Source organism: Pygocentrus nattereri, chromosome 2, assembly GCF_015220715.1.
Source record: "Pygocentrus nattereri isolate fPygNat1 chromosome 2, fPygNat1.pri, whole genome shotgun sequence".
Taxonomy (NCBI): Eukaryota; Metazoa; Chordata; class Actinopteri; order Characiformes; family Serrasalmidae; genus Pygocentrus; species Pygocentrus nattereri.
This window is the reverse complement of record NC_051212.1, coordinates 29823285-29847344: the sequence shown is the minus strand read 5'-3', so window position 1 is coordinate 29847344 and position 24060 is coordinate 29823285. Positions and strand designations below refer to the sequence as shown.

Sequence of the window (24060 nt, the reverse complement as noted above, 5' to 3'; positions counted from 1 at the left end):
ATGAACAAGGACATATGATGCTACTTTGGTGGTAAAGTGTGCAATTGTTAAGGTTATCTGCTCTTCCACCATCACTTGTTCACATTTTATTACAGTGAATGGAAGTGGCAACATTAGGAATAGCCCAGTGCAACTTTTGCTCACGATCAGAGTATCTACTGTTAGCGAGTGCTGGTATTGATAAAACTCAGTATCACAGTATTTTCCAAACATCATGGTATTGCTGTGTCTGATGTGTAAGGTAGTGAATCCTTGCTTTCTGTCTACTGCTGCATTATGCGAAAAATGTCTTACAAACTTGACATAGCTTGTGGACTGTTGTGCTGTTCTCTCTTAATTACACCATAGGGAGCCTTACAGCCAGAAACTACATTTCTAGAAAGGAGCCTTACTGTTTTGTGTTTTATTCCAAAATCTCACGCACCCTGTTAATTATGTACTGTAGTTCTCAATTTTTATTAAATATCATTAACTAGCTATGTCGTTTAGTAATAATAATCAGTATATTGGTATGATTGTCCAGCACTACAATCTAATATGCAACAATATCATAATATCTGACCATGGCACATCTCAGAGTTGTGTAAATAGAGCTCAAAAAATATAACAGTAGGGATCTGTTAACGCCAATATTCCACCTGTTAATGCAAATTGTTTGGTATATCTCTTGTCAACATTTTTTAACCAGTCAATTCTTTATCTTACTGTGCCTGGCTTCCTCTTCAGGAAATCGACGAAGCTTGCAAGCGGATCAAACGGGAAATTGATGACCTGGGCCCGGAGGTAGGAGACATCAAAATCATCCCACTCTACTCCACGCTCCCACCCCAACAGCAGCAGAGGATCTTCGAGCCTCCTCCGCCTCGCAAGCCCAACGGAGCCATCGGCAGGAAGGTAAACGTCACCTATCATCTTCCAAGCGTTGCTCTACTCAGTCATTCATTAAGAACAAGACAGAGAGACATTGGAAGGCTGAGAACATGAGCTGAAGTAGTGGAGACAGGCAGGGCAGTGAGTGGTGGCAGGAGTTTGTGGAAGTGGTTTTTTTTTTTTTTTTTTTTTTATCTTTATTTATTTATTTATTTATTTATTTATTGTTATTAAATTTTCTTTTTTTGCACACTCTCCCCAAGCTTTGGTGCAGCACTGACTCACAGCATATGCTGCTGTTGTCAGCATATGATTCTCTTCTCTAAATCACAAGCAGAGTATTACTCATGAGCTCTTAGCCACTGGATATATTATCACGGCCAATAGTTTTTGTCCCTTGCAAAATGTTCTCCATCTTTTTTTTTGCCACTGCATTGGCACATATGAATCTTGATGAAGTCACTTTTATGGCACATTCTGCTTTTTGCTTTTGGTGTTTTCTTCTTCCTCCAGTGCCTTTTACTCCCTCGACTGCAAAGGGACCATTAGGACATCCCTACTACTTGGTGGGAATCTGACGGAATTCCAGTCTAATCATTGCCTACAAATGTGCAGACATTTTCTATACTAGATATTATTGGGACAAATGGAGCCGTCCTCTTTTAGTCTTTTTTTTTTTTTTTTTTTTTTTTTTTTTTTTTTTTGCTGTAGCTGTTTCCAGTGTGTTTCATCCTTTAGAAGCTGTAGCATTAGCAGTCCCTTCAATTGATTCTCCCACAGTTGCCTTTTGATGTGCGCACAGAATCAAACGGCTATCTCAGCCTCCCTCTCTTGCCTCTGCTCTGCTCCTCTGTGGCTTCATGTCATCATTTCATCTTCCTCAACCACTTCTATGTTTAAAGAGGTGCAGGAATTTGCGCTGGTCTGATTGCCCGTAAGCCAGGTTCTGGCTGCTTTAAAAGTTCAAACATCAGCCGGTGTTTGCTCAGGCTGTTCAAAGGGATGTTGACATGAAACAGCGACATAGATACACTGGTGTGGCTACTGTGGAGCTCCTGGGAAGCAAACCCCCAGCTTCCTGACTGGGATGGGGGAAGCAACAAGGAACAGTGTCTGACGATGAAACGTTGGGCAGAACATGGTAATGCTAACAGTCTACTCAGTTGTAATCAGGTCCTCACTCGGCCCCCAAACCCCAGACGCAGACTTTGAAATGACAGCAGTTCCACCCACAGCCCGGTGATTTCTTAGAGGTGTCTGACCAGCCTTCTGGCATTCAGGTATTATTTTTCTGCATCCTACCTTGTCTGTCCCTGGGTGACTTCAGTTGCATAGAGATGAGCTCAAATTACCTTGTTAAAATGTCATCTTGTCAGACCCTCTGGCATGCATTACCCACAATGCAAATGAGGTTTCTTTGGTGTGACTAGGGGACAGGGTGTGGATATTGACTGCACACCTGTGCAAGAGCCCAGTTGCCAGTCCTGCACTGACAACAGCAGATTTTATAGGGCTAGTTTAATCAGTAATGCACGTCTTTTAGCCTTGATCAGTTGAAGGCAGTCCATCTTTGTGGCAGGTAAACTTTGATCGTCATATGTATCTAGGCCTTCGGGAAATGTCACTTGTGCTAGTGCAAGGAAAGGTGATTGGGGAATTAAAGGGCAGAGACAATGGTGCATGTCACACATGCTAATTTTTACAGCAGGCCATTTTACCGGTACAATGGAAATAAGCTCAGATTTATTAAAATTAATACAATATATTGGTAATCTGCCATCAGGTTAACTAGGACTGGCTCTCTGGGTGTAACATGTTGTGACTGTGTTGAGCTGCTAGCAAGTAATGAGGGGTGAAAAGGGAGGTGTGAGAACCCCCTGCTGTGAAAACAATTCACACCTCTCCACAAATACAGCTGTACTGAGATAAAAACGGACAACCCAACTGCAACTTTCTTGCTGTCAGTAAATCATTGAGAACTTGCATAATAAAAAAAATTAATACAATTGATTTACAAAGATGAAAATCCAGTTTGCATCTGGTTTCATATACATTTCCATCAATACATTCAATTAATGTTATTAAGAGGGGAATAGTGCATAGTTGAAATGGGACCTCCAAAAACAGGAGGAAATTTTTTATGGCTGCTGTGAAAGAGGATTAAATCATGTTTCCTCCAAGCCCACGCTCCCCTTTTGATTGTTGCAGAAGAGTTCTTCAGCCCAAATCAGGCACACAGCCTGAGCTGTAAATCTGGTTTAATTTGTCAGTGTGACACTTTCCTAGGTGACGTTGGTGAAGAATGGCTCAAGTTAGGCAGAGTCTCTGCCCCTCAGTGTCTAATAACCCAGAAGTAACACAGCACTATGATACCCTAATGATATTACTGATGAAAAGGCTGTTTAGTTCAGTACTGTGACAGACTGATTGGAGCCAGTCGTTACTGTTTGTGGCTTGTGCTTGGCTCCATAAGTACAAGCAATCAATGCAATTGATGAGAGGCCTCATGTGTATATATGATTATGAGCAGGCTATTCTCAGTGGGTGTAAGGTGACCAGTGTAATCGCTGGATGTGATGAACCAGGCAACCCCCCCCCCCCCCCCATTTATGCCCATGTTACTGTCTTATATAGACAGCACTGTGTTTTAAAGTAAACCATGTGTTTTGGGTGAAAATTTGGGTTCGGACTTAAAATATTACATTGAAAGATTGTTCTTTTAAGGGGAGTTCATAATCTTTAAATGACCATTTTGATTAAATTGATTAAATTAACATTTTGAAAAAATGTTAGAATTAAAAAGGACATTTTAAAATGCTTTTCAAAGTAAGCATGTGTGTCGTAGTCTCTTGCATGCATAGGAAGTATGAAGAATAGCAACACTACTGAAAACTTGCACTATTTTAGGCTTTTGTGTGAATTCTTATTCAGGTATACTGAATACCTGAATTTAGGGTATTGCCCTAAATTTTCTGATTATAACATCTTTTAACGTTTATTAAAATTATTTTTCTATTTTTCTTGCAGGTTAGTAACAGTTAGTAACAGGGCTGCGTAAGCTTCTTCCATTGCTTGTGAAGCTTGCCACTACCATTTTCTCAAACTGCCAACTGAGCTCCTGAATCCTTGCTGTAGGGTGTAAATGGAAGTAAGCTGTTGCCAGATTACTTTGTCTTAAACTACTTTTTAGGTTACTGATGGAGGGTAGGATAGTGCAGAGGAGCTATTTTAGAGGATTTTGGAAATTTAGATTGGACTCGCTCAGGTGAGATATATCACCCATCCTGGCCTCGTGCTCAGCCAGCCACATTTGTTCCGGACCTTTTGCGTGTGGATCATTGAATCCGCAAAGATGCAATTTCTCTACACCTTATGGGTCAATGAATATGGCTCAGAATTTGTAATGCATTCAGTGCCTTTGCCATGCAATTTGAGCTGATAATTTCCATGCCTTCCCTGGAATATTTTAATGTAGATATTTTCTTGTTGCTCTTCCTTTTTTTGAAGACTCTAAACTGATCATGAATGTCACCAGGCCTTCCTTCTGTCAAACTAACAGAATGCTCCAGAACCCTCTGTCATTTAGTAGTCTGTTTTGAATGTGCTCTGTTGGCTCAGGTCATGGCCCCCTGCCTCCAGGCACCAGATGGGCCTTTTTTCAGCTAGCACTTCCATCCTCTCCATGAATATATAGCCAGATGATTCTTTTCAGTGGCTGAAATACATGAGGTCAAGGGCTGTATTAATAACTAAAATCAGGCATTCTCTGACTGGAGAGAAACCCACTCTCAATGTAGGATTTAAACATCTTGATGACTTATTCTTTCACTTGGTTTAAGAAAGAGAATTACGCGAAATGGCCAGCTTGTCTGCTGTGTAAAAAAAATTTTAAATTCTGTGCGTTGGAAACCTGGATCTTTCTGTGGCTTGAATTCAGAAATGGGCCTGGAACTTTAAGAAGTAACATGTTTTATATTGCTATACAGGGCTCAAGAAAGGAAAGGGCAGCATGAATGTGAATTCAACTTTTAAAATGTATTCACAATATATAGCAAGCACCCAAAGGCAGTGTAAATAGGATTCAGAGGATAATAAACCTAGTATTAAAAGTTCTTCACAGGCATCTACTGCATACTAGGCTGTAATGTTACCAAGAGGTCTGGGGCTCAAACCACCAGCTATCTGTATCAATCTGTGAATGCACTCTTAAAAATTAAGTTGCTGAATAGTCTTTTAGAGCAGTGACATAAAAGAATCACTTTTGTTTCCCCAAAGAGCACTTGGTACTTCTTTTAAGGAACCATTTAAAAAAAAAAAAAAAAAATGTGGGTATGAAGAAACTTTTTTTAAACTTCGAACTAAAGGTTCGTTGCTAGAAAGCTGTACTGACATGGTGAGATTAGAGATTGGTTAGAGATGTGAGGGAAAGGATTTCTTCCCAGTACAGTTCTCTGTTCCCTGCCAATGGAAGGTTGTTCCATCTCTACACCGTACAGATCAGTTAGCATGGCTCAGGATGTGTAAAGTGTTCTCTGCTTTCTCACCGTTTTAAGGCTGATGCTTCATGAAGACTGATCCTGAATGACACTTTCTTCTGACAGTCTAACAATGTTCGAGAGATGTCTTTTAGCAGTCATTCAGGGACCTGTATTTTAAGTGCATGTTTCTGGCCAAAAACACGGTCACGGTTATGGCCCGTGTTTAATTATTTTTTACTGCAGTGTTTTTGTGAATTGTTCCAAATTACACAGATGATTTGTTCAGTGGCATGACTGGCTGTTTTATTAATGTTCCAAAAGCATGAAATTTTCAGAGAGCGAATCCAAGCAATGTCCAGTGCATTCTGGATTGCGTCAGTGCCTCATGCAGTCAGAAGGGCATTTTTACGTAATGGGAGCATCCACCAGCGGGGCAGGCTTGCGTGCAAGGATCTGTTATGCGTTCCTCCTTCCTCCCTCCCCCCACATCCCCGTTTGTGTAAACGGTGCCAGTGAGACCCATAGGGTGATGTGACTCTGATTTCTCTTCTCCGATTCAGCTGTCATTTTTCATATACAATCTTGCTTCAGGGGATAATTGTAACAGAAAAGAATCTAGGACTGGGGAGTCTTAACTCTTCTTTTAAGGGGCTTCTGCATGCTCCCATCTCTTCTACCTTCCCAGACACACCTGCTTGGTTCCTTTTTTGCACTTCCCTCTCTTTTCTGTGCATTTGTATGCTCTCGTAAATCTGAGAGACAAAAAATGTTGCCGCCACCCCTGATGCTTTGATCCACTGTGTGCAAATCTGACAACTGATCCCTTGAACTCTCCACCCCGGTTCTAAAGCTGTGATGCAGTTTGCTGTTTGAATCCAACCAACCCCCCCCCCCCCCCCCCCCCCTCGCAATGTGAAGGTGTATTTTAGCTTTGATTCAAGATGTGCAACCTCTTTCATCTCAAAGCTGTTAATCAAAAATAATCACCTCTTCCCACCTTCAGTTAATGAGAAATCTAACTTTGTTTTTTGGACTTCAGGAGTTACCCCTCTGTTAGTCAGTGTGATGGATTTTAATTTGGCCCTCTAATATGCTGCATCATGATTTGCATGTTGTGAACACCTCGGGGTGTATGAATCATCTACCTCTGCGTTACTATGTTTGTCCAATGTGACAGGCTTTTCTCTGAGGCGATTTATAGCTCAAATCCCTTCTACCGCCAGCCTCTTCTGAGCTTTCATTCTCCTCTTGAGCAGACGCTTTGTCGTCTCAGCGTATCAAAGACGCCTACAGTCTCCAGCTCTGAGTGTGCTCAGTGTGTCACTAAACCTCACGCGTGGGCCACCCGTACTCTAAGACCAAGAGCTTGAGCGAATGGGGGGGGGAGTGACGTGGCATGAATAATGGAGATTTTTGGAGGTGGGCTGCCCCACTGAGAGGAAGCACCACGCTGTGCTCAGGCATGTGTCTTCTCTCCAAAAAGAGCAGCAGTAATGTGTCTGGACGGGCTGCTCGAAGGAGAGCGGTCCAGCTCAGTCTGCGCACGGCCGATTTGACTTGATTGCAGCAACTGTTGCTGTACTCCCCTGTTGGGTTGCGTTAGGCTTCTCTTCTGCAACAGCTCACTGGAGTGTCGTTCCGGATTTCATTCCCCTACATTTTTGCCATTTACATCTTACCAAAATACAGTGCTTGTTCGCATATGTGAATACAATTTTTACATAGAATTTTCACTTAAATATGCACAAACTGTCTGCACTAGAGGTGTAACAATATAAACAGGCCATAATTAAGTTCAAAATAACGGGTTCACAGGTCAACATTCCTGTGATATTTGGAACACAATTTAGAATGATTGATTGTATCTACCTTCTTAATGTGATTAGAGTAGTAAGGCAGGAGGAGCATTCTGGAGGGAGTTGATTTTAAAAACTTGGTGTTAAAACAATGTAGTTGCATTAGATGCTGTAATTAATAGCCAGTTAATATATTTATTCTCTAATATACTGATTCATGTGTATTATTAACTAATTAACTCTGGTCGTTTACTGTTCTGAACAGTGAATGTTATTACTTTTACAGTAGTAAGCGGTGTAGCTAATATCGCAGTGTTTGGGGCATATCTTCAGCTTTCGACTGCTACATCTTGAGTTTACCAGTCTAGTCAGCACACACTGCAGCTATCCTCTCCGCTTAATCTGGACCTCATCGCTGTTCTGCTTCCTCAGGTCGTGGTATCCACAAACATTGCTGAGACGTCCCTGACCATCGACGGCGTGGTGTTTGTAATTGATCCTGGCTTTGCCAAGCAAAAGGTTAGCTCTCCTCCTCTACTACACTTGGCTAATCTCACCCCATCATCTGCTTCTCCTGCTTCTGAAATCCCCTGATAAACCGAGTGGCAGGGCCCTGACAGCAGTTTGAGATGGAAAAGCTAGTTAGTTATTCTGCTGACATTTCCGTGGCCTTGCCGCTCCTGTCACACATGTAGTCTTGTCTCAGCTGAGTGATGGGGTCGTATCGGCATATTGTATTGGGGCTCTGCTGCATTGTATATTGAATATTCATTTAATTGTGTTTCTGCTTCTGTGTCATACCAGGTGTATAACCCCCGAATCAGGGTGGAGTCACTGCTAGTGACTGCTATCAGCAAAGCATCAGCCCAGCAGAGGGCGGGGCGAGCTGGACGTACACGTCCAGGGAAGTGCTTCCGCCTCTACACTGAGAAGGCATACAAGACTGAGATGCAAGTGAGTGACAGCAGCTGCCATTTAACAGAACTCCAAACACAATGTCTCCATGTGCATTACTGCCTCTGTACACAATGTTTACAATGTTTTCCATGTTTCTTGCATAGGTTTTTTTTTTTTTTGTGCTCATCGCTGTGCTGTAAAGACCCAGCATTTTTGCCAGCATTACTTTGCCTCTGTGTAAATGTTCAGTCATCTCTAAGAGACATTTCTTAGTCTTTTTCTTTTTAAACAGCCTTATTTAAAATAGGACATTCTGACAAATGGCAGTGTGAAAACACCCTTCTGCTTAAACAGACGAAAAAGTGAATTTGAAAACATGTTAAATAAATCCTCAAAAGCACCAGTCTCAGCTCTCTTGACACATGAGGACGTGTTAGGTTCTGATGGGAAACCTTGACTAATTCATTCTCTCTCTCTCTGTCTCTGTCTCTCTCTGTCTCTCTCTGTCTCTCTCTGTCTCTCTCTGTCTCTCTCTCACTCTCACTCTCACTCTCACACTCTCTCTCTCTCTCTCTCTCTCTCTCTCTCTCTCTCTCTCTCTCTCTCTCTCTCTCTCTGTCTCTCTGTCTCTCTCTCTCTCTGTCTCTCTCTCTCTCTGTCTCTCTCTCTCTCTCTCTCACTCTCTCTCTCTCTCTCTCTCTCTCTCTCTCTCTCTCTCTCTCTCTCTCTCTCTCTCTCTCTGTCTCTCTCTCTCTCTCTGTCTCTCTCTGTCTCTCTCTCTGTCTCTCTCTCTGTCTCTCTCTGTCTCTCTCTCTGTCTCTCTGTCTCTCTCTCTGTCTCTCTGTCTCTCTCTCTGTCTCTCTCTCTCTGTCTCTGTCTGTCTCTCTCTCTCTCTCTCTCTCTCTCTCTCTCTCTCTCTCTCTCTCTCTCTCTCTCTCTCTCTCTCTCTCTCTCTCTCTCTCTCTCTCTCTCTCTCTGTACTGACAGGATAACACGTACCCAGAGATTCTCAGGTCCAACTTGGGCTCTGTGGTGTTACAGCTGAAGAAACTAGGTATTGATGACCTGGTGCACTTTGACTTCATGGACCCACCAGGTATGAAACTATGGCTGCTAAATAGATCTATGTAGTGGTTTAGGCTTACTTTGAGATCCATATTAAGAACTTCTGTCCTTTTGAATTATTGGTATTAGAAAAAAATTAAGTTGCTATGCTCTTTTAAGTTAAGCAGTTACAGACTGCATGTTTATGTACAGTAAAATGAAAAGCAGCTGTGAAAAGTGGTGTTCTCTCCCATTGTGCGTTTTTTCAACCAATCAAGAGTGATTTTGAGTGGCTGTGATGTTTGTCATTTTAGAACAACAAAGGTAATAGAAAAACTACAGCTTTTACTGTTTTGAGTTGTTAAACTTCTATATGCTGTATATACTTGCCATCACATTAACATTTTGAAGTGTATTGCTGTCTAAGTAAACTAGGAGTGCTTTTCTGTAGCGGACTGCTATTGCTCTGCGTGATCTGGTAGAGATGTGGCGGAAACCGAGGAATAGGAAATGTATGGAACAGAATGAGAGCAAATATTTTGTACATGCCAAAATATATTACAGCTAGAACCAGGTGATTATGGCCAAAAATGTTATCGCGATAAACAAAATTATATAGTTCTATATTGATGCATATCACAGTAAATGTCAAATCATTATTGCCTTCAGGCTGATTTTTGCTCCTGGGTGGTCAGTTACTGTTTTAAACTATCCTTTATGGTCAGAACAAGACAAACACCAAACAGTGGAACATTTCACCAATCAGTCATGGGAGAGTGGGAGAATGTGCCTGAGGACCTGTTTTTACCAGCTGGAAAAGCACAGCCACAGTTTTTGTAATAGTCATAATTTGAAAAAGATGATGAGTGTTAGGCTATACCATTGCAAATGATTAAAAAAATTAGTGGCCAACAACAGTACTAAATTGTTTAGTTTCTCAACAACGTCAACTTGGTATTAACAGCAAACATTAGCAGGCTCTGTACATCAGTGATGGATCACACCACCTTACTGGCATCACTCCTACCACATCCATATCAGAGCATATCACAGTTTTCAGACACCAGCTAGCAGACGACTGGGTTTATCCATAGTAATTTGAGTGGTGAACCGCAATATATCTAATACCAGACAGAGTCCTCCTTTCAGGTACGTTTAAACTGAAAGTGGGGCTTTTGTGTCTTGTTTAAGCTACAGTATCATCAGCTCGCCGTGTTGTGTGGGTGATGCAGCTGCTTCAGGTTAGCCAGCTGCTAAAAACAGCTAGCCTGGAAAGATGGCGCCCTCCCACTTTCACAGCTTCCTCACTTTCGTTTAAATCTAGGCTGTAACTGACATGAACCCACTTTCTTTCACTTTTGTTGCTTGGAAATGCACTAATACTTTTGAGCACTGTAACGGCGCTTTAGTTGAGAGGAGCATTTATTAATTATCATTTTATCTCCCAGCCCTAATTACAGAGGTACCTTTCAGAGAATTAGATGTTTTGACTGAGGGTTGACGGTTGCCTCTTGGCACACTTTTGCTGGCAGTGATCAAGGGTGCTACTGATAGCCTAATCCTTCATGATATGGCCAGTGACTGAATTGGTGCGACTGATTTTATTTTTGTCTGAGTCTATCTCACTGGGCTCTTGCTGTCCTTGTCTGTCTGCTGAAAGCATGCCAGGATCTTCTGTATTATTCCATTATCGATAAATGAGACACTGCCTTTTGTGTGTTTGAGTGTCTTTCTGAACAGTGAGACTGATCCTGCATGTCCTCTAAACAATTATTTTCCCATCTCCTGCCAAGGTCCTAAATGCATATTGACAGTAATTTTTAAAAATGATCATTTTGGCCTCTTTCTGACATGTGTATGCACAGTAGCTTTATTTAATGTTATAAAGCTATCCTGACTCAGTGATCCTTCCTCTAACAAAGTTTGTCTTAAAGCCATTAGTACTAGGGATGCAAATTTTGAGATTCTTTTGTCGGATAATCATCAGGCATTGGTCAGTGAATTATTGACAACAATATTAAAACCAGCGACATGACCCATGAAAACATCAGACACAGCACTGCATTTTATCTAAACAAGGCTTTGAGCTTTGCTGAATGACAATCACAGCCTAATGTAATAGATATGAAAATGATGTAAAATAATCTACTTACTTTCCACACATTGGCCCAAGTTAATGAACGTCTATGGCAATGACTGGGGCTGGCTGAAAGTTCGTATGTGTAGTTTAAACAAGAATAATCATAGTCAAATTCTTGCATCTTAGCTTTTTTTTTTTGTCATATTACTAACCGGAGATGTTCTAAAGAAGACGGGTCACTGTTGGAAAATAAATAAATTGGAAAGCGCTTAATGCTCAACATGCCGTCTGTTTATAAGGAAAGTATATGCTTAAAATTAAAATGACACAGTCAGCTTTGTGGTTAAGCCACTATTAGAAAAAGCTCCCCTCGTTGTGGAGGTATATGCAGGCGCAGTAGCCAGAATGTGCTAAATTGTTTTTACTGTGATATTTAAGCCATATGGTACAAAATATTTATGCTGTTTTTGTCAAATTTTGTGTTATTTAAAATATGTTTTTGAAACGTTAAACTGGCTTTTGGTTTGGGTACAGACCTATAAAACCCAGTCAGAGAGAGGAGTCTGGTCTGGTATGACAATAACTGCCCAGGGCTGTTGCAAAGTTGACACATTCCTATAAGGACTTGTGTCTAACTACACTGGCTAACTGTTAGTTAACAAACACATTTGCAACAAAAGACTCACCTCACCTAAGAATTACATACAGTTTTTGACGGCTGAATATTTATGTATTTGTCAATTTATGGTTGATTTAATCATTAATATCCCTGATTAGTGCTGAACATGTGGAGGCTAGATCTGAGTGTATGTTTTTAAAATAGCTCAAATTTGTATTTGTCCATCTCAAAAGTGTGTAGTAAATATTTTAATTTGATTTCAGTCTCTCATCGTTCCGCTGGAACAACAGATTCTTTTGCCCGATGAAGCTAAGTTGAAAATGTGGAGGAATTGATAGTGCTAGATGAAGCTAAAGCAAACCGTTTGCCTGGTGACATTTGCTGAGCGCTCACTCCCTGCTTTGCAGTTTAATGTACCTTTTAGTTTTCTCTTTCATTGATTTGGTCTTGGTTTAACATATCAGCACCTCGTGCTATAGAAGTCAATAGTTTATTGCTGATGAGGGTGCACGGTATATAGATTACATTTTCCGCCCGGGTTCACCACATGGCTCCCACCTTCGATATTTTGCCCAAAGTATGACTTGAGCCAGCACATGTAACGCTGCATGCTTTCACCAGGTACAGCGGAAAAAAAAGAACTCTTGGTACACCCGATCAATATAAAGTCTTAATAACTAACTAATGGCTGCCTTTCATGAAATGAAGTTTTCCTGAATGATTGAATGAGAAACTTTGCATTTTCCACTGTTCAGCAGCCTCCTCAAAGCCCAAGGCAAAGCTAATTTTCACTTAACATGCAACTGGTCATTAGGCCCTGCCTCTCCAGAGCCAAAGGTCAATAATTGAATTTTGTGGTACGTGTGCACGTGGGTAGGGTTCATTCTGGTGGTGTGTGACTAGTGTTGATATATTAACTGCAGGGTTTCCTTGTAATTGTGTTTAGTGGCCGTGTTTTGGTGTGTTTTGTTGATTGGATGAAAAATCATGATGGCCTGCATTGAAAGTTATTTGATAATCAAGAGGATGTATGTTCTCTTCTGTTCCATGTCTGAGTATTTGATTTCTTTACTTGTTGTTTAAATTGTGAATACCTGTAATATGAGTCTTTTTTTTTTTTTTTTTTTTTTTTTTTTTTTTCTTCTTTTCATTCAATCAATCCTCACCAGCTCCTGAGACCCTGATGCGTGCTCTGGAGCTGCTGAACTACCTTGCGGCACTGAATGATGATGGAGACCTGACAGAGCTGGGCTCTATGATGGCTGAGTTCCCTTTGGACCCTCAGCTGGCTAAAATGGTCATTGCCAGCTGCGAATTCAACTGCTCCAATGAGATCCTCTCAATCACAGCCATGCTATCAGGTAATATACACTCAACGCCACTGCCAAATTTGGTGCAGTTTGCATAAATGCGGCATGTGAGTTGGTGGCTACAACATAAATGTGTTGCGTTTTATTTCCTAGTATTTTAAACAGTCCATAAATTGTTTGTGTGTGTGTGTGTGTGTGTTTGGTAAAGACTTAGAAAATCTCATTTTCAACATCTTTTGTCCTTACTTACTATGTTGGAGGTTACCATTTCATGAGACCTTTTTTCTTCCTGAAAGCAATAATAAAAGTGACTGTAGTTCTGTTCTTACATTCAGTTTCTGAGGTAGCTAATGCTGTTATCCACAAGCTACCTTCAGAGACAGTTACTATCTGTCAAAGTATAAAAAAAAAAAAAAAGCTATAATTAATTTGTAGCTTCAATGTGCCCCTGCAGTAATTGCATGGTAAACGTGTCCAGTCATGCCTGTTGAGATGAATTCAGGATTTGTTGAGTGGAGGGGTGGGGGAGAGTAGGGAGACTGGAACAATAGGCTTTAGGTGAGATGTAGACTGCTGTCAGGCTAGCGCTGTGAGCCATCCAGTTGCCCATCCTGGTTATGTCCAGCATACCAGTCTGAACTTAATGCAATGCCTGATCCAAATTAAGCACTTAAGATTTGTCTGTTAATTAAAATTCTTGTTGGAGATTATGCTTAATTAGGAAGCCTTCAGGCAAAACCCGTGCTGAATATACTGGAAGAAAATAAGCTTTAATGATTCAGACTAGACTTTGGTAAAATTGGTGTCTTCACCTGCTAACTTGCCCTGATTGGGATGGTTCCTGAGAATATTTGACTGAAGATGTACTTTATTGCCACAGTACAACACCTCTGGAACGTCCCACATTAAGGCAAACGGAAGCTGCACTTGTGCCTACTCCCACCCCCTACTTGGTGTAGCATACCCTGTGCCGTGCTCTAGCCTCTGAACTAGGCCTTGTGTCCTGTTTGGGTGAACGTTTGACTCATCCCTATGGGCGGCTGTGTTGGGGCCCATACCAACCTTGTTTAGTCCCACAGTGCTTCGTGCGCCCAACTGAGGCTAAGAAGGCGGCTGATGAGTCGAAGATGAGGTTCGCCCACATTGACGGGGACCACCTGACCCTGCTGAATGTCTACCATGCCTTCAAACAGAGTATGTGTCGCATAGAGTTTATATCTTGCAGTTTTCACTGATCTTTTCACTATTCCCCTTTGTAAATAGTTACATGGCATGCTGTTTGATCTGCTCTCTAGTCATTTAATTTCCTTAGTTTTCTTATGTTAATCAATCATGTTCATTTTGTTGCTGTCATTTTAATAGATTGATGAATTAATTAATCTTCTCTAGCCAAACTGCTAAATCTCATCAACTTGCCTGTATTTAAGTAATTGCAAATCCATCAGACATGGCGAAAACGAGATCAGTTTGTCAGATAAAATGTAATTTTTGCGATGCCTGTGAAGATAGTTCAGGCCTTTTAGGTCTTTGTGGAACGCCTAATACAGTTATTACTATCCTGTCTGTCCTTTCGTTTTAGACCATGAGTCAGTGCAGTGGTGCTATGACAACTTTGTGAACTACCGCTCACTGATGTCCGCCGATAACGTACGGCAACAGCTGTCGCGCATCATGGACCGCTTCAACCTGCCACGGCGCAGCACCGAGTTCACCAGCCGAGATTACTACATCAACATCCGCCGCGCGCTTGTCACTGGCTTCTTTATGCAGGTGTGTTTGTGCGTGCGTTTGTGTGCTCAGCCGTGTGTGTAATGGGGAGTCGGGGGTCAGTGCTGGGTTATCTTTGTTACTTTGTGTTTGATGGCTGATTAGTAACGGTTTTAAATTCTGCTCCAAATACCAGACAGTACTGAGGGCCCTGAAGGACTGAATATTCCTCTTCTTACATTCCAAGGATGCTGATGCTGTTAGAAATGTGTAGTTTTGTCCTGCAGCTATCAGAGTTCCTTTTTGGACTAATATATTGGAATTAGTGCTTTTTATCTTGGAGGCTCAAAACTAATGTGTTGACATATGAACACAGAACCATTTTGATGTGGCCTTAAGGCTCCCATCAGAGATCATGAAAAATCAAGTTGTATTGGCTTCAGCCAGCAGAACGATAGGCAAACAGCCTAAATGATAAACATATTTTGCCAAAAGCGACAATATAATGGAGCTGCCAAGTCTTAGAAATTTGGTCACACATAAGCGTAGCTGGCAGCTTATTAGGGTTAATGAGAAGATAATTATTTAGCAGACATTCTAAATATGATATAGGTTGTACATTATGCCATATACAAGTTCTTATTTATTTATTTTGTCGCCTGGAATTAAGACCATATGTTTTACACTCTTTCCTCATAACAAATAGAAACCCACAATCACTCATGCTTGCCATTATAATGGATAGCTCTCTTTCAAACTCTGACCAGTTAGGCACATAATAAGAAATAGTCAATTTTTCCTGCCTGAGGAAAACAAATGACATTTTTAGTGGGGTTGTTTCAAGAAGAGGCTGCTTCAAAATAAGCGATCTGACTAGTTGAATTACTCCATTAATATCAAAATATTTGTCAACATTAACCTTTACTGGCGAGACAAATTTGCGTCTCCGTGTACAAATTAAGAGGTGCTCTATCGCTGACGTCTCTGTTTGCTTGTGGGATTTTATTGAGACTGATTGCCCAGGTTAATCTCTATGTTCGTATGCTGCATGTTTAAGTGGCTGGAGAACTAGAGTGCGTGTGGGAGGGTGACTGCGCGTGTGAGATTTATTTGTTAATTTGCTTCTGGGGTGTTATCAGGTGGCCCACCTGGAGCGTACAGGGCACTATTTGACGGTGAAGGACAACCAGGTGGTCCAGCTGCACCCCTCCACTGTGCTGGACCACAAACCTGAGTGGGTGCTCTACAATGAGTTTGTGCTGACCACCAAGAATTACATCCGCACCTGCACAGACATCAAACCTGAGTGGTAAGCTAAAAATCTGGTTTTTGTGCTTATGTGTTTATGCAAATGCATGATGTGTGTCTTTGCAGTTTTTTGTTAATTCAATTTATGTTGAAGTTCACACTATAGAAGGTAAAGTCCAGTAATAAAAAATATATGTATAACAGTAATACTTGCTAGTATTGGAGTTGGTCTGATTTTAAAGCCAGCCTTAGTCAAAAATCCCATGTATTTTTCACTCCATATTGTGACACATTTCTGGGTGAAATGTAGTATTAGAGGCGATTTCTAAGCTAGCTGAGCATTACGCTCAATAATAGGTGGTCAACATGCAAAGTTAGTATTTTTCCCTACCTGCTGAGACATGGTAACAATCAAAAATCAGGGAGTAGTTTAAAGGCAGGCAAAAGTGACCATTATAATTAAAGATTACAGTAAAACAATAAATGCCTTTTTTTAATGGTGACAATGAGTTGTAATGGAGCAATTGTCACCATTGTTAAGTAGTGTAGCTACATAATGTACAGGCATACACCTTTTAGAAAGACAAATTGTCGAACAATTAGTTGAGGAAAGTGTAAAATGTTTCTAATGGTAAAGCTATGTGATGTGCTTTTCATTCATTTGTTTTGTTGCTTTCAGGTTGGTCAAAATTGCACCGCAGTACTATGAGATGAGCAACTTCCCTCAGTGTGAAGCCAAGAGGCAACTGGAGCGCATTATTGCTAAACTCCAAACCAAGGAATACTCTCAATACTAAATGCCCTGGTTGGCTTAAGGACAATATGAAATTTAACCCTCAGCTCTCCATGAGGTTTCCTCTCTGAACTCTGAAAGTTGTATATTGTCATCTTTTCAACATTAGGTTGCCATTTATATATTTTTTTTTTTTTTCTGTTCTGTTTCAGTTTATTGTTAAGATTATTTTTATAAGATTTTTTTTTTCTTGCTCCCATCCCTTCCTTTTTTGATCACCCGAGATAGCGTATTGCAAAGTGGTCACTGTAGGCACTAAGGATTGGTTAAATTGGGAGCGAATGCTCAACAGGGATACAGTCATCGACCATCTTTATGCATGATCATTCATGTGGATGTTGACATTCCTTATAAACATTGTGAACTTTTACTGATGTAACTGAGTAGACAAGTCCTTGTTTATTCTGTTAAAAAAAAGCTTTGAATTCAATAAAAACTATTGATATCAGTTGTGGTTGCCTTGTCAGAGTATGCTCTTGTGAAGTAGTCTCCTGAGATTTTTGTCAGAAAATGAAAAAGAATAGGAAATATTTTGTATAAAACATTCAACAATCATACACAGTGTGCTACAATGCCTAATGTATTTTAGTCAAGTTTCCGTTTCATGTAAAATATGAAGTTGCAAAAATACAATAAATATTGATTACTAACTGATAAAAGATGATAATGCAATTTGTATGTAAGACTTTCAGGACTGTTGCACAAGTTTCGGTGTATTGGTAGGATAAAGTCAAACGGGCACTATTTTGATTGTATTTTTAGTAGTATATGTTTTAAATTGGACAGAGGTAAGACTAATTAACTTGTAGAACGAAGTTCTACTCTTGCATGGACAATAGTTCTGGGTTCTATGATTGTTCCTTTGGGACAACTTTCATGTACATCCTAAACATCCTTTTTTCATACCTAGTACTGCAATTGCCACTAGGCAACTTTTCTGATTCGTCATGTAAGCTCCTTGAAAAAGCAGACTTGATGTAATTGTGTCTGCTCAAGGAAGTTGGCAGCACCCTGTTGTGAAGGTTCTTGAAAAGCCTCTTCATTCTCTGGGTCAGCTCCCCAAATGAAGGATACCGAGTTAGCCAGAGCGTGAAACTACCAGGAATTGGGCAGCAGGACATCTCTGAAGTGAGGGTCCTTAAGGACTTGTTCCTCCAGGCTTAGGTCAGCTGAGGTTCACTGGAGCAGTGCAATGATTTTGGGGCCAAGCCATGTGCTGAGCAGAGGGCCCCTTGTGGACCAAAGCTCCTTTGGCTCTTCCCATTCATTATTATAGTTTAGCCTTTTAACATATTCTTTCTTTCTTTTTTGCTGACTTCCACGAAAGCATCGGGTTAACTCCACTCCTGACAGTTGAAAGAACTGAACTGATTCCTCCCTGTAGAGCTCGGAGTAATATGCGTCTACAGCTGCGTTTAGAGCTTACTGCAGCATTTTCATGTAGCTTGTGCTAAATTCTTAGTGTTCAGTAAATGCTCTCTGACTTGTTTCTCTTTAAATTGGGGTATTCTTAGAATCCTAGAGAGGGCACCAGGCCTAATCCATCCCAGTGCCCCCCATTCCCCTCCCAAACACCACAGCTCTGAGACTAGAACATTCACTGCTTCATCGTTGTGTTCACACAGCACTTCAGTTGGGAGAGAAAGTACATTTAATCATGGTACCCAGGGGCTCTTTTTGTTCTATCTCCGCGTTAATCCATTAGCCGTAGATGAAAACCAAATCCATTCCTCACCTATGGCATCACACGCAGAAAGAAGGGATGAGCTTTCTGCAAGGCGACACGTGAGGGAGATGCAGGGGCTTCAAAAGCGACCTCAAGTTAGCATTTGGCCCCAATTGAAGTTTCAAAGGCCTGTCACCAAGAGAGGAAAGGCCACTCGCAAGTGCTGCTCAGCTCCGTCTGTCTTCAGCGAACAGGAGAAGAGAGGCAGAGAAAAATTGCCTTTCTGCTGCGGTGGGAGCTGCACTTCAAGGCTACTGCGTGTGTAATATGCAAAAGCAAGAGATTAGCATGTTTGTTTTGATCTTTCAGTGACTGTTGGGAAGAAAGCTCTGCGCCCCAAGTTCTTAAACACAAGGCTTTACGCTCTCAACTATGAAACTGGGCCGGAAAGCAAGTTTCTCCAAAGCCGATAGAAAACGCATTAGTTGGAGTTGATCGGGAAATTATGTGGGATTGATCTTGAGGGCAGAGGGGGGTTTTTGTCATACTCAGGGTTTTCAATTGATCCTCGCCTTTGTAATTACCAGATACATTATTCTTGATTTCATTATTTATATATATTTTAGTTATGAGAATGGGTGGCACAAATGTGGAAAGCAAAAAGCCACTATTACTTGAATTTCAGTTTAGTGTCAAATGAGGGTAAAAGTGGGCATTAAAACATTATCATCCTTCTCAGTGTATTGAATTTCTTAGGCTTGAAAAGATGATGAAATTATTACCAGAGTGGCATTCTCTATAGATTATAAGAAATTAGATTTTTTGACAGATCAGATCCAGTTCAAGCATCCAGTCAGGACTTGCAGAAACAGCACTATATTGACCCTGAGAAAATCTGAGTTTGCAACTAATTCAGTGATTTGTTCCATAATTGTTACATCTTGTTTGAATGGTTAATGTTTTCCTTTGACAGAAGTATTGAGATTTATACACGTGCTTCTATTCAAGAACTGCCAACATCAGCCTCCATTCCTCCCACCTAAACTTGCTGACAGACTGGCATTGCCCCATCAGCCAGACGGCAACCAGAGCCTTGGTCAGCATTTGAATCCTGTTTGCCCCTCCTTGTGAGACCCCCTGTGACATTCTAAGCATGTTCTGTCAGGTTTGGAAGAACATTTATTGTAGAGACCCCAGCGTTTCCCAGCCCTTTTCTCACCTTTTTCCACCAGTTGTCCTGAATGAAGCTGAGACAGGTGTCTTATCTCCATCACGTAGTGCTAGCGAAGCCAATCTCGAAGATGATGCTGTCGACTGGAATGTGACAAATCCATCTGTCCTGGTTTGAATTTGTATGCTAATTTGAAGTAATGGCCCCTCTGGTGACTGAACGGTGGAACAATTCAATCATGGCATCTCTGACAAGAACTCACCAGCCTGTGTGTGACAGGGTCCTGTGTGATGTACAGTGGGTTGGTGCTGATGTATAGGGCCTTCAGGGGAGGAGGCGCATTCAGCATGATTCAGATATGCCAGAAATGGTGAAATTCTGCAAGGAATTAATCACACCTCAGTTGAAATGGTGTTTAGGGAAATGTTACGCCATCTGAAACAGAGCAAGAAATAAGGAATTCAGTCTCAACTTCCTCAGAGACTACTAAATAAATTAAATAAAGCCTGATGAACGCATCTAATGTTAGAAAATCAATTCACACGTGTTGTGTTGTTCTTGTTCCTAGAGTTAGATAAAAGATATAAAATTTAAATATATATATTAAAAGCAGGTTATAATACTGGTACACAGGCCTACATCACACACACTGAGAGGTCAGTCCAAAAGTGGCAGCTTCCTTTATGTTGCAAAAGATATGAAGAGGAAAAACAGCAACAATAGCTGGTCATGGCTAAAGTAACAGGTGTTCAAGAGGAATTACACCAATTCACTGAAATGTCTCTATAGATAATTAAGAAGTAAAAGTCATTCAGAGTGGTTTGCCATGAGTTATGCACTGTATGGAGATCTGCTGAACCGAATTTCTTTACAATGGTGGTGAACCAGGGGCTGTGATGTCAACAATGCAAGTATAGCCAATTTATTAACTATTCAAAACAACCAGCAACCCTACAGGTGTGTTATAAGTGTTATATATCATGTTGATACGAAGCCCCACTGGTGACATCCTGTATACAACCCCAATTCCAATGAAGTTGGGATGTTGTGTAAAACATAAATAAAAACAGAATATGATGATTTGCAAATACTTTTCATTATATTCAATTGAATACACTACAAAGACAAGATATTTAATGTTCAAACGGATAAACTTTATTGTTTTTTGCAAATATTCACTCAGTTTGAATTTGATGCCTGCAACACATTCCAAAGAAGTCGGGACAGGGGCATGTTTACCACTGTGTTACATCACCTTTTCTTTTAACAACACTCAATAAACATTTGGGAACTGAGGACACTAATTGTTGAAGCTTTGTAGCTGGAATTCTTTCCTATTCTTGCTTGATGTACAACTTCAGTTGCTCAACAGTCCGGGGTCTCCGTAGTCATATTTTGCACTTCATAATGCGCCACATGTTTTCAGTGGGAGACAGGTCTGGACTGTAGGCAGGCCAGTCTAGTACCCGCACTCTTTTACTATGAAGCCACGCTGTTGTAACACGTGCAGAATGTGGCTTGGCATTGTCTTGCTGAAATAAGCAGGACGTCCCTGAAAAAGACGTTGCTTGGATGGCAGCATATGTTGCTCCAAAACCTGTATGTACCTTTCAGCATTAATGGTGCCTTCACAGATGTGCAAGTTACCCATGCCATGGGCACTAACACACCCCCAAACCATCAGAGATGCTGGCTTTTGAACTTTGCACTGATAACAATCTGGACAGTCCTTTTCCTCTTTGGCCCGGAGGACACGACATCCATGATTTCCAAAAACAATTTGAAATGTGGACTCGTCAGACCACAGGACACTTTTCCACTTTGCGTCAGTCCATCCCAGATGAGCTCGGGCCCAGAGAAGCCGGCGGCGTTTCTGGGTGTTGTTGATATATGGCTTTCGCTTTGCATGGCACAGTTTAAACTTGCACTTGTAGATGGAGCGACGAACTGTGTTCACTGATGGTGGTTTTCTGAAGTGTTCCTGAGCCCATGTGGTAATATCCGTTACAGAATGATGACGGTTTTTAATGCAGTGCCGCCTGAGGGATCGAAGATCACGGTCATTCAGTGCTGGCATTAGGATCTCGTTCTGACGCTTTACTAAGGCATGGCCATGACTTAATTATCTCGTTCCCATGCCTTACTAAGTTGTGGCCAAACATTATTTTTATTTATACAGCATGTCACCAACGGGGATCCATATACTGAGAATATAAAATAAGAATATAAAAAAGGCCATCTTCAAGTTGATGATCTGGAAATAAGTTACAATGAAGAAACCAAATTTGTTTAAAAGAACTCTAAAAATTATGTTTTATTGTGCCATAGTGAATACATCAAACATGCATAGTGTGGTGTGAACCCCTAGACAAATGACTTCAACAAAAGCTAACTGGAGTCAGAAGTTAGCAAACCTGGAGTCCAAAAAATGAAATGAGATTGGAGGTGTGGCTTATAAAACCGCTCAAACATTTTGAGTTTGCTATTCACACAGCACACCTGCAAATGGGATGCTCACCTCGCCAAAAAAGAAGACCTGTGATCGATAATTGTTGATTTACACAAAACTGGAAACGGCTACGAAGTGATCTCAAAGAGGTCAGACAAACTGCAATTAAATGGAAACAATTTAGTACTGTGTCTAGTCTCCCTACAGGTGGCCGCCCAGCATAGGATTACTCCAAACACAGCGCAGAAGGATCAATGAAGTTAAAAAAAGAACCCTAGCTAAAGATTTGAAGAAGTAATTGGAATTGGTTAATATCTCTGTTCATGAGTCTGCCATACAAAAAAGCTGAATAGCCATGGTATCCATGGCACTACACCACAGAGAAAACTCCTGCTCTCCAAAAAAAATCACTGCACCCCTGAAGTTTGCCAGAGAGCACCTTGACATTCCAAAATGCTACTGGGAAAACGATTTATGGAAACTAAGGTTGAGTTGTTCTTGAAGGACACAGCTACCACAGGCACATGCTTGAGGTTAATGCCGCCAAACGAGGTTTGACCACTTTCATTTACTTTGTAAGTTTCGCTTACTTTGTCCACTAGCAGTGTGGATGTTTAGTTGGTGTGCACAATAAAGACATGAAAGATTATAATTGTTTTCTGTGTTGTGAGCTTTAGCAGATCACGTTTGTCTGCACTTGTGATTGGCATGAAGAACAGATCACATTTTATGAGCAATTGATGCAGAAAAGTAGACAGTTCCAAAGGGTTCACATACTTTTTCTTGCCACTGTATTCTTAACAATTTCATGCAATAACGTTCTGTGAGGGAGCTTTTAGAGGCATAAAACTCATCAGATGTTTTCTATCACCACCACAGTGAACAATTCTGGCTCAGTACGTCTCTCTGCTACAGAGGATTTCACATCAAACCTCTCCGAACTTAATTGTACAGGAATATTAGGAAATCAGTCGAATTGCCCATTAAATGTTCATGACCATGATAGACATGCAGGGCTTATTTGAATTTGAAACTTACTTAAGTAAGAGTAATACAACAGTTTCTAATTTGACCAACCCATGGATAGAACTACAAAACGCTACTAAATATCAATTTACATACAGAATGGAGACAATTATATAAAGTTATATATCATATAAGAGGATGATGAACAACTAGAGCTCAATTTGAGGCGGGATGTTAGATCATCTTGGTCCAAAATGAAGTATTCTCGCCTTTCTAACCTCTTTAATCAATGTTATGTGATATCCCAAAGATATCTTCTGCTGATGATTTATTCTATTTCTATTGTGCGTAATAATGTGCCTTGGATGTATGAAGCGTCACAAGTTTCATGAAAACCAAAAACAAACTCAAAGTAATTGTAGGTTTGTCAGAAGCTGTTTTTATTCAGTCAGTCACAGTTCACAGTCCAAGATGAGCACTAATACCATGGTTTTGAAAAATCGTATTACTGTGGTCCAGGCGGTCTAATCACAGTAAAAGCACATGAGATACCTGAAATGGCTTTTTTCCTGTGCTGAAAAACGTAAGTATAGCTTCTTACCTCATCCACCCCCTTGCTTTTTTGAACAGTTCAGCCTCTCTATCTAACAAATCTATTTTGGGTCTGTGATCACTTGTTGTTTGGGCTTAGATACAATGTCTGTTTCACTCTCCTGCTTTTAGACGTCACTGCTTTAAGAAATATTTTCTATTATCTCTATTTGGACTCGCACATCATTGGCATTGGAGGGCTCCTTACAAGCACCAAACTTTGTAATTAGTAGATAAAACCCTGTAAACCATCAAAAGCCTGTTCCAGGAGTGCTGCATTTTTAGATAACCTTGAATGTTTTACGAAAAATATTCACGTGTTAAATGATTTGATTCACAAATTAATTTATTACACTTGAGATGTGAAGTATGCAG

General features: G+C 40.7%; 1 protein-coding gene across 2 annotated transcripts in view; it reads left to right on the top strand.

The window, feature by feature from the left end:
* dhx15 (DEAH (Asp-Glu-Ala-His) box helicase 15) overlaps positions 1-17293 on the top strand; it is a 31105-nt gene extending 13812 nt beyond the window's left edge. Inside the window, exons 6-14 of one of the 2 annotated variants that reach the window (XM_017713962.2) lie at positions 727-894; positions 7577-7663; positions 7949-8098; positions 9029-9137; positions 12954-13145; positions 14166-14288; positions 14674-14864; positions 15941-16110; positions 16729-17293. In XM_017713962.2, coding sequence (XP_017569451.1) covers positions 727-894; positions 7577-7663; positions 7949-8098; positions 9029-9137; positions 12954-13145; positions 14166-14288; positions 14674-14864; positions 15941-16110; positions 16729-16846 — 1308 coding nt within the window. In that variant the 3' untranslated portion in view covers positions 16847-17293. The remainder of the gene's footprint in view (positions 1-726; positions 895-7576; positions 7664-7948; positions 8099-9028; positions 9138-12953; positions 13146-14165; positions 14289-14673; positions 14865-15940; positions 16111-16728) is intronic. The other variant, XM_017713963.2, reaches the window with a different exon arrangement.
* Positions 17294-24060: the final 6767 nt, after the last annotated feature.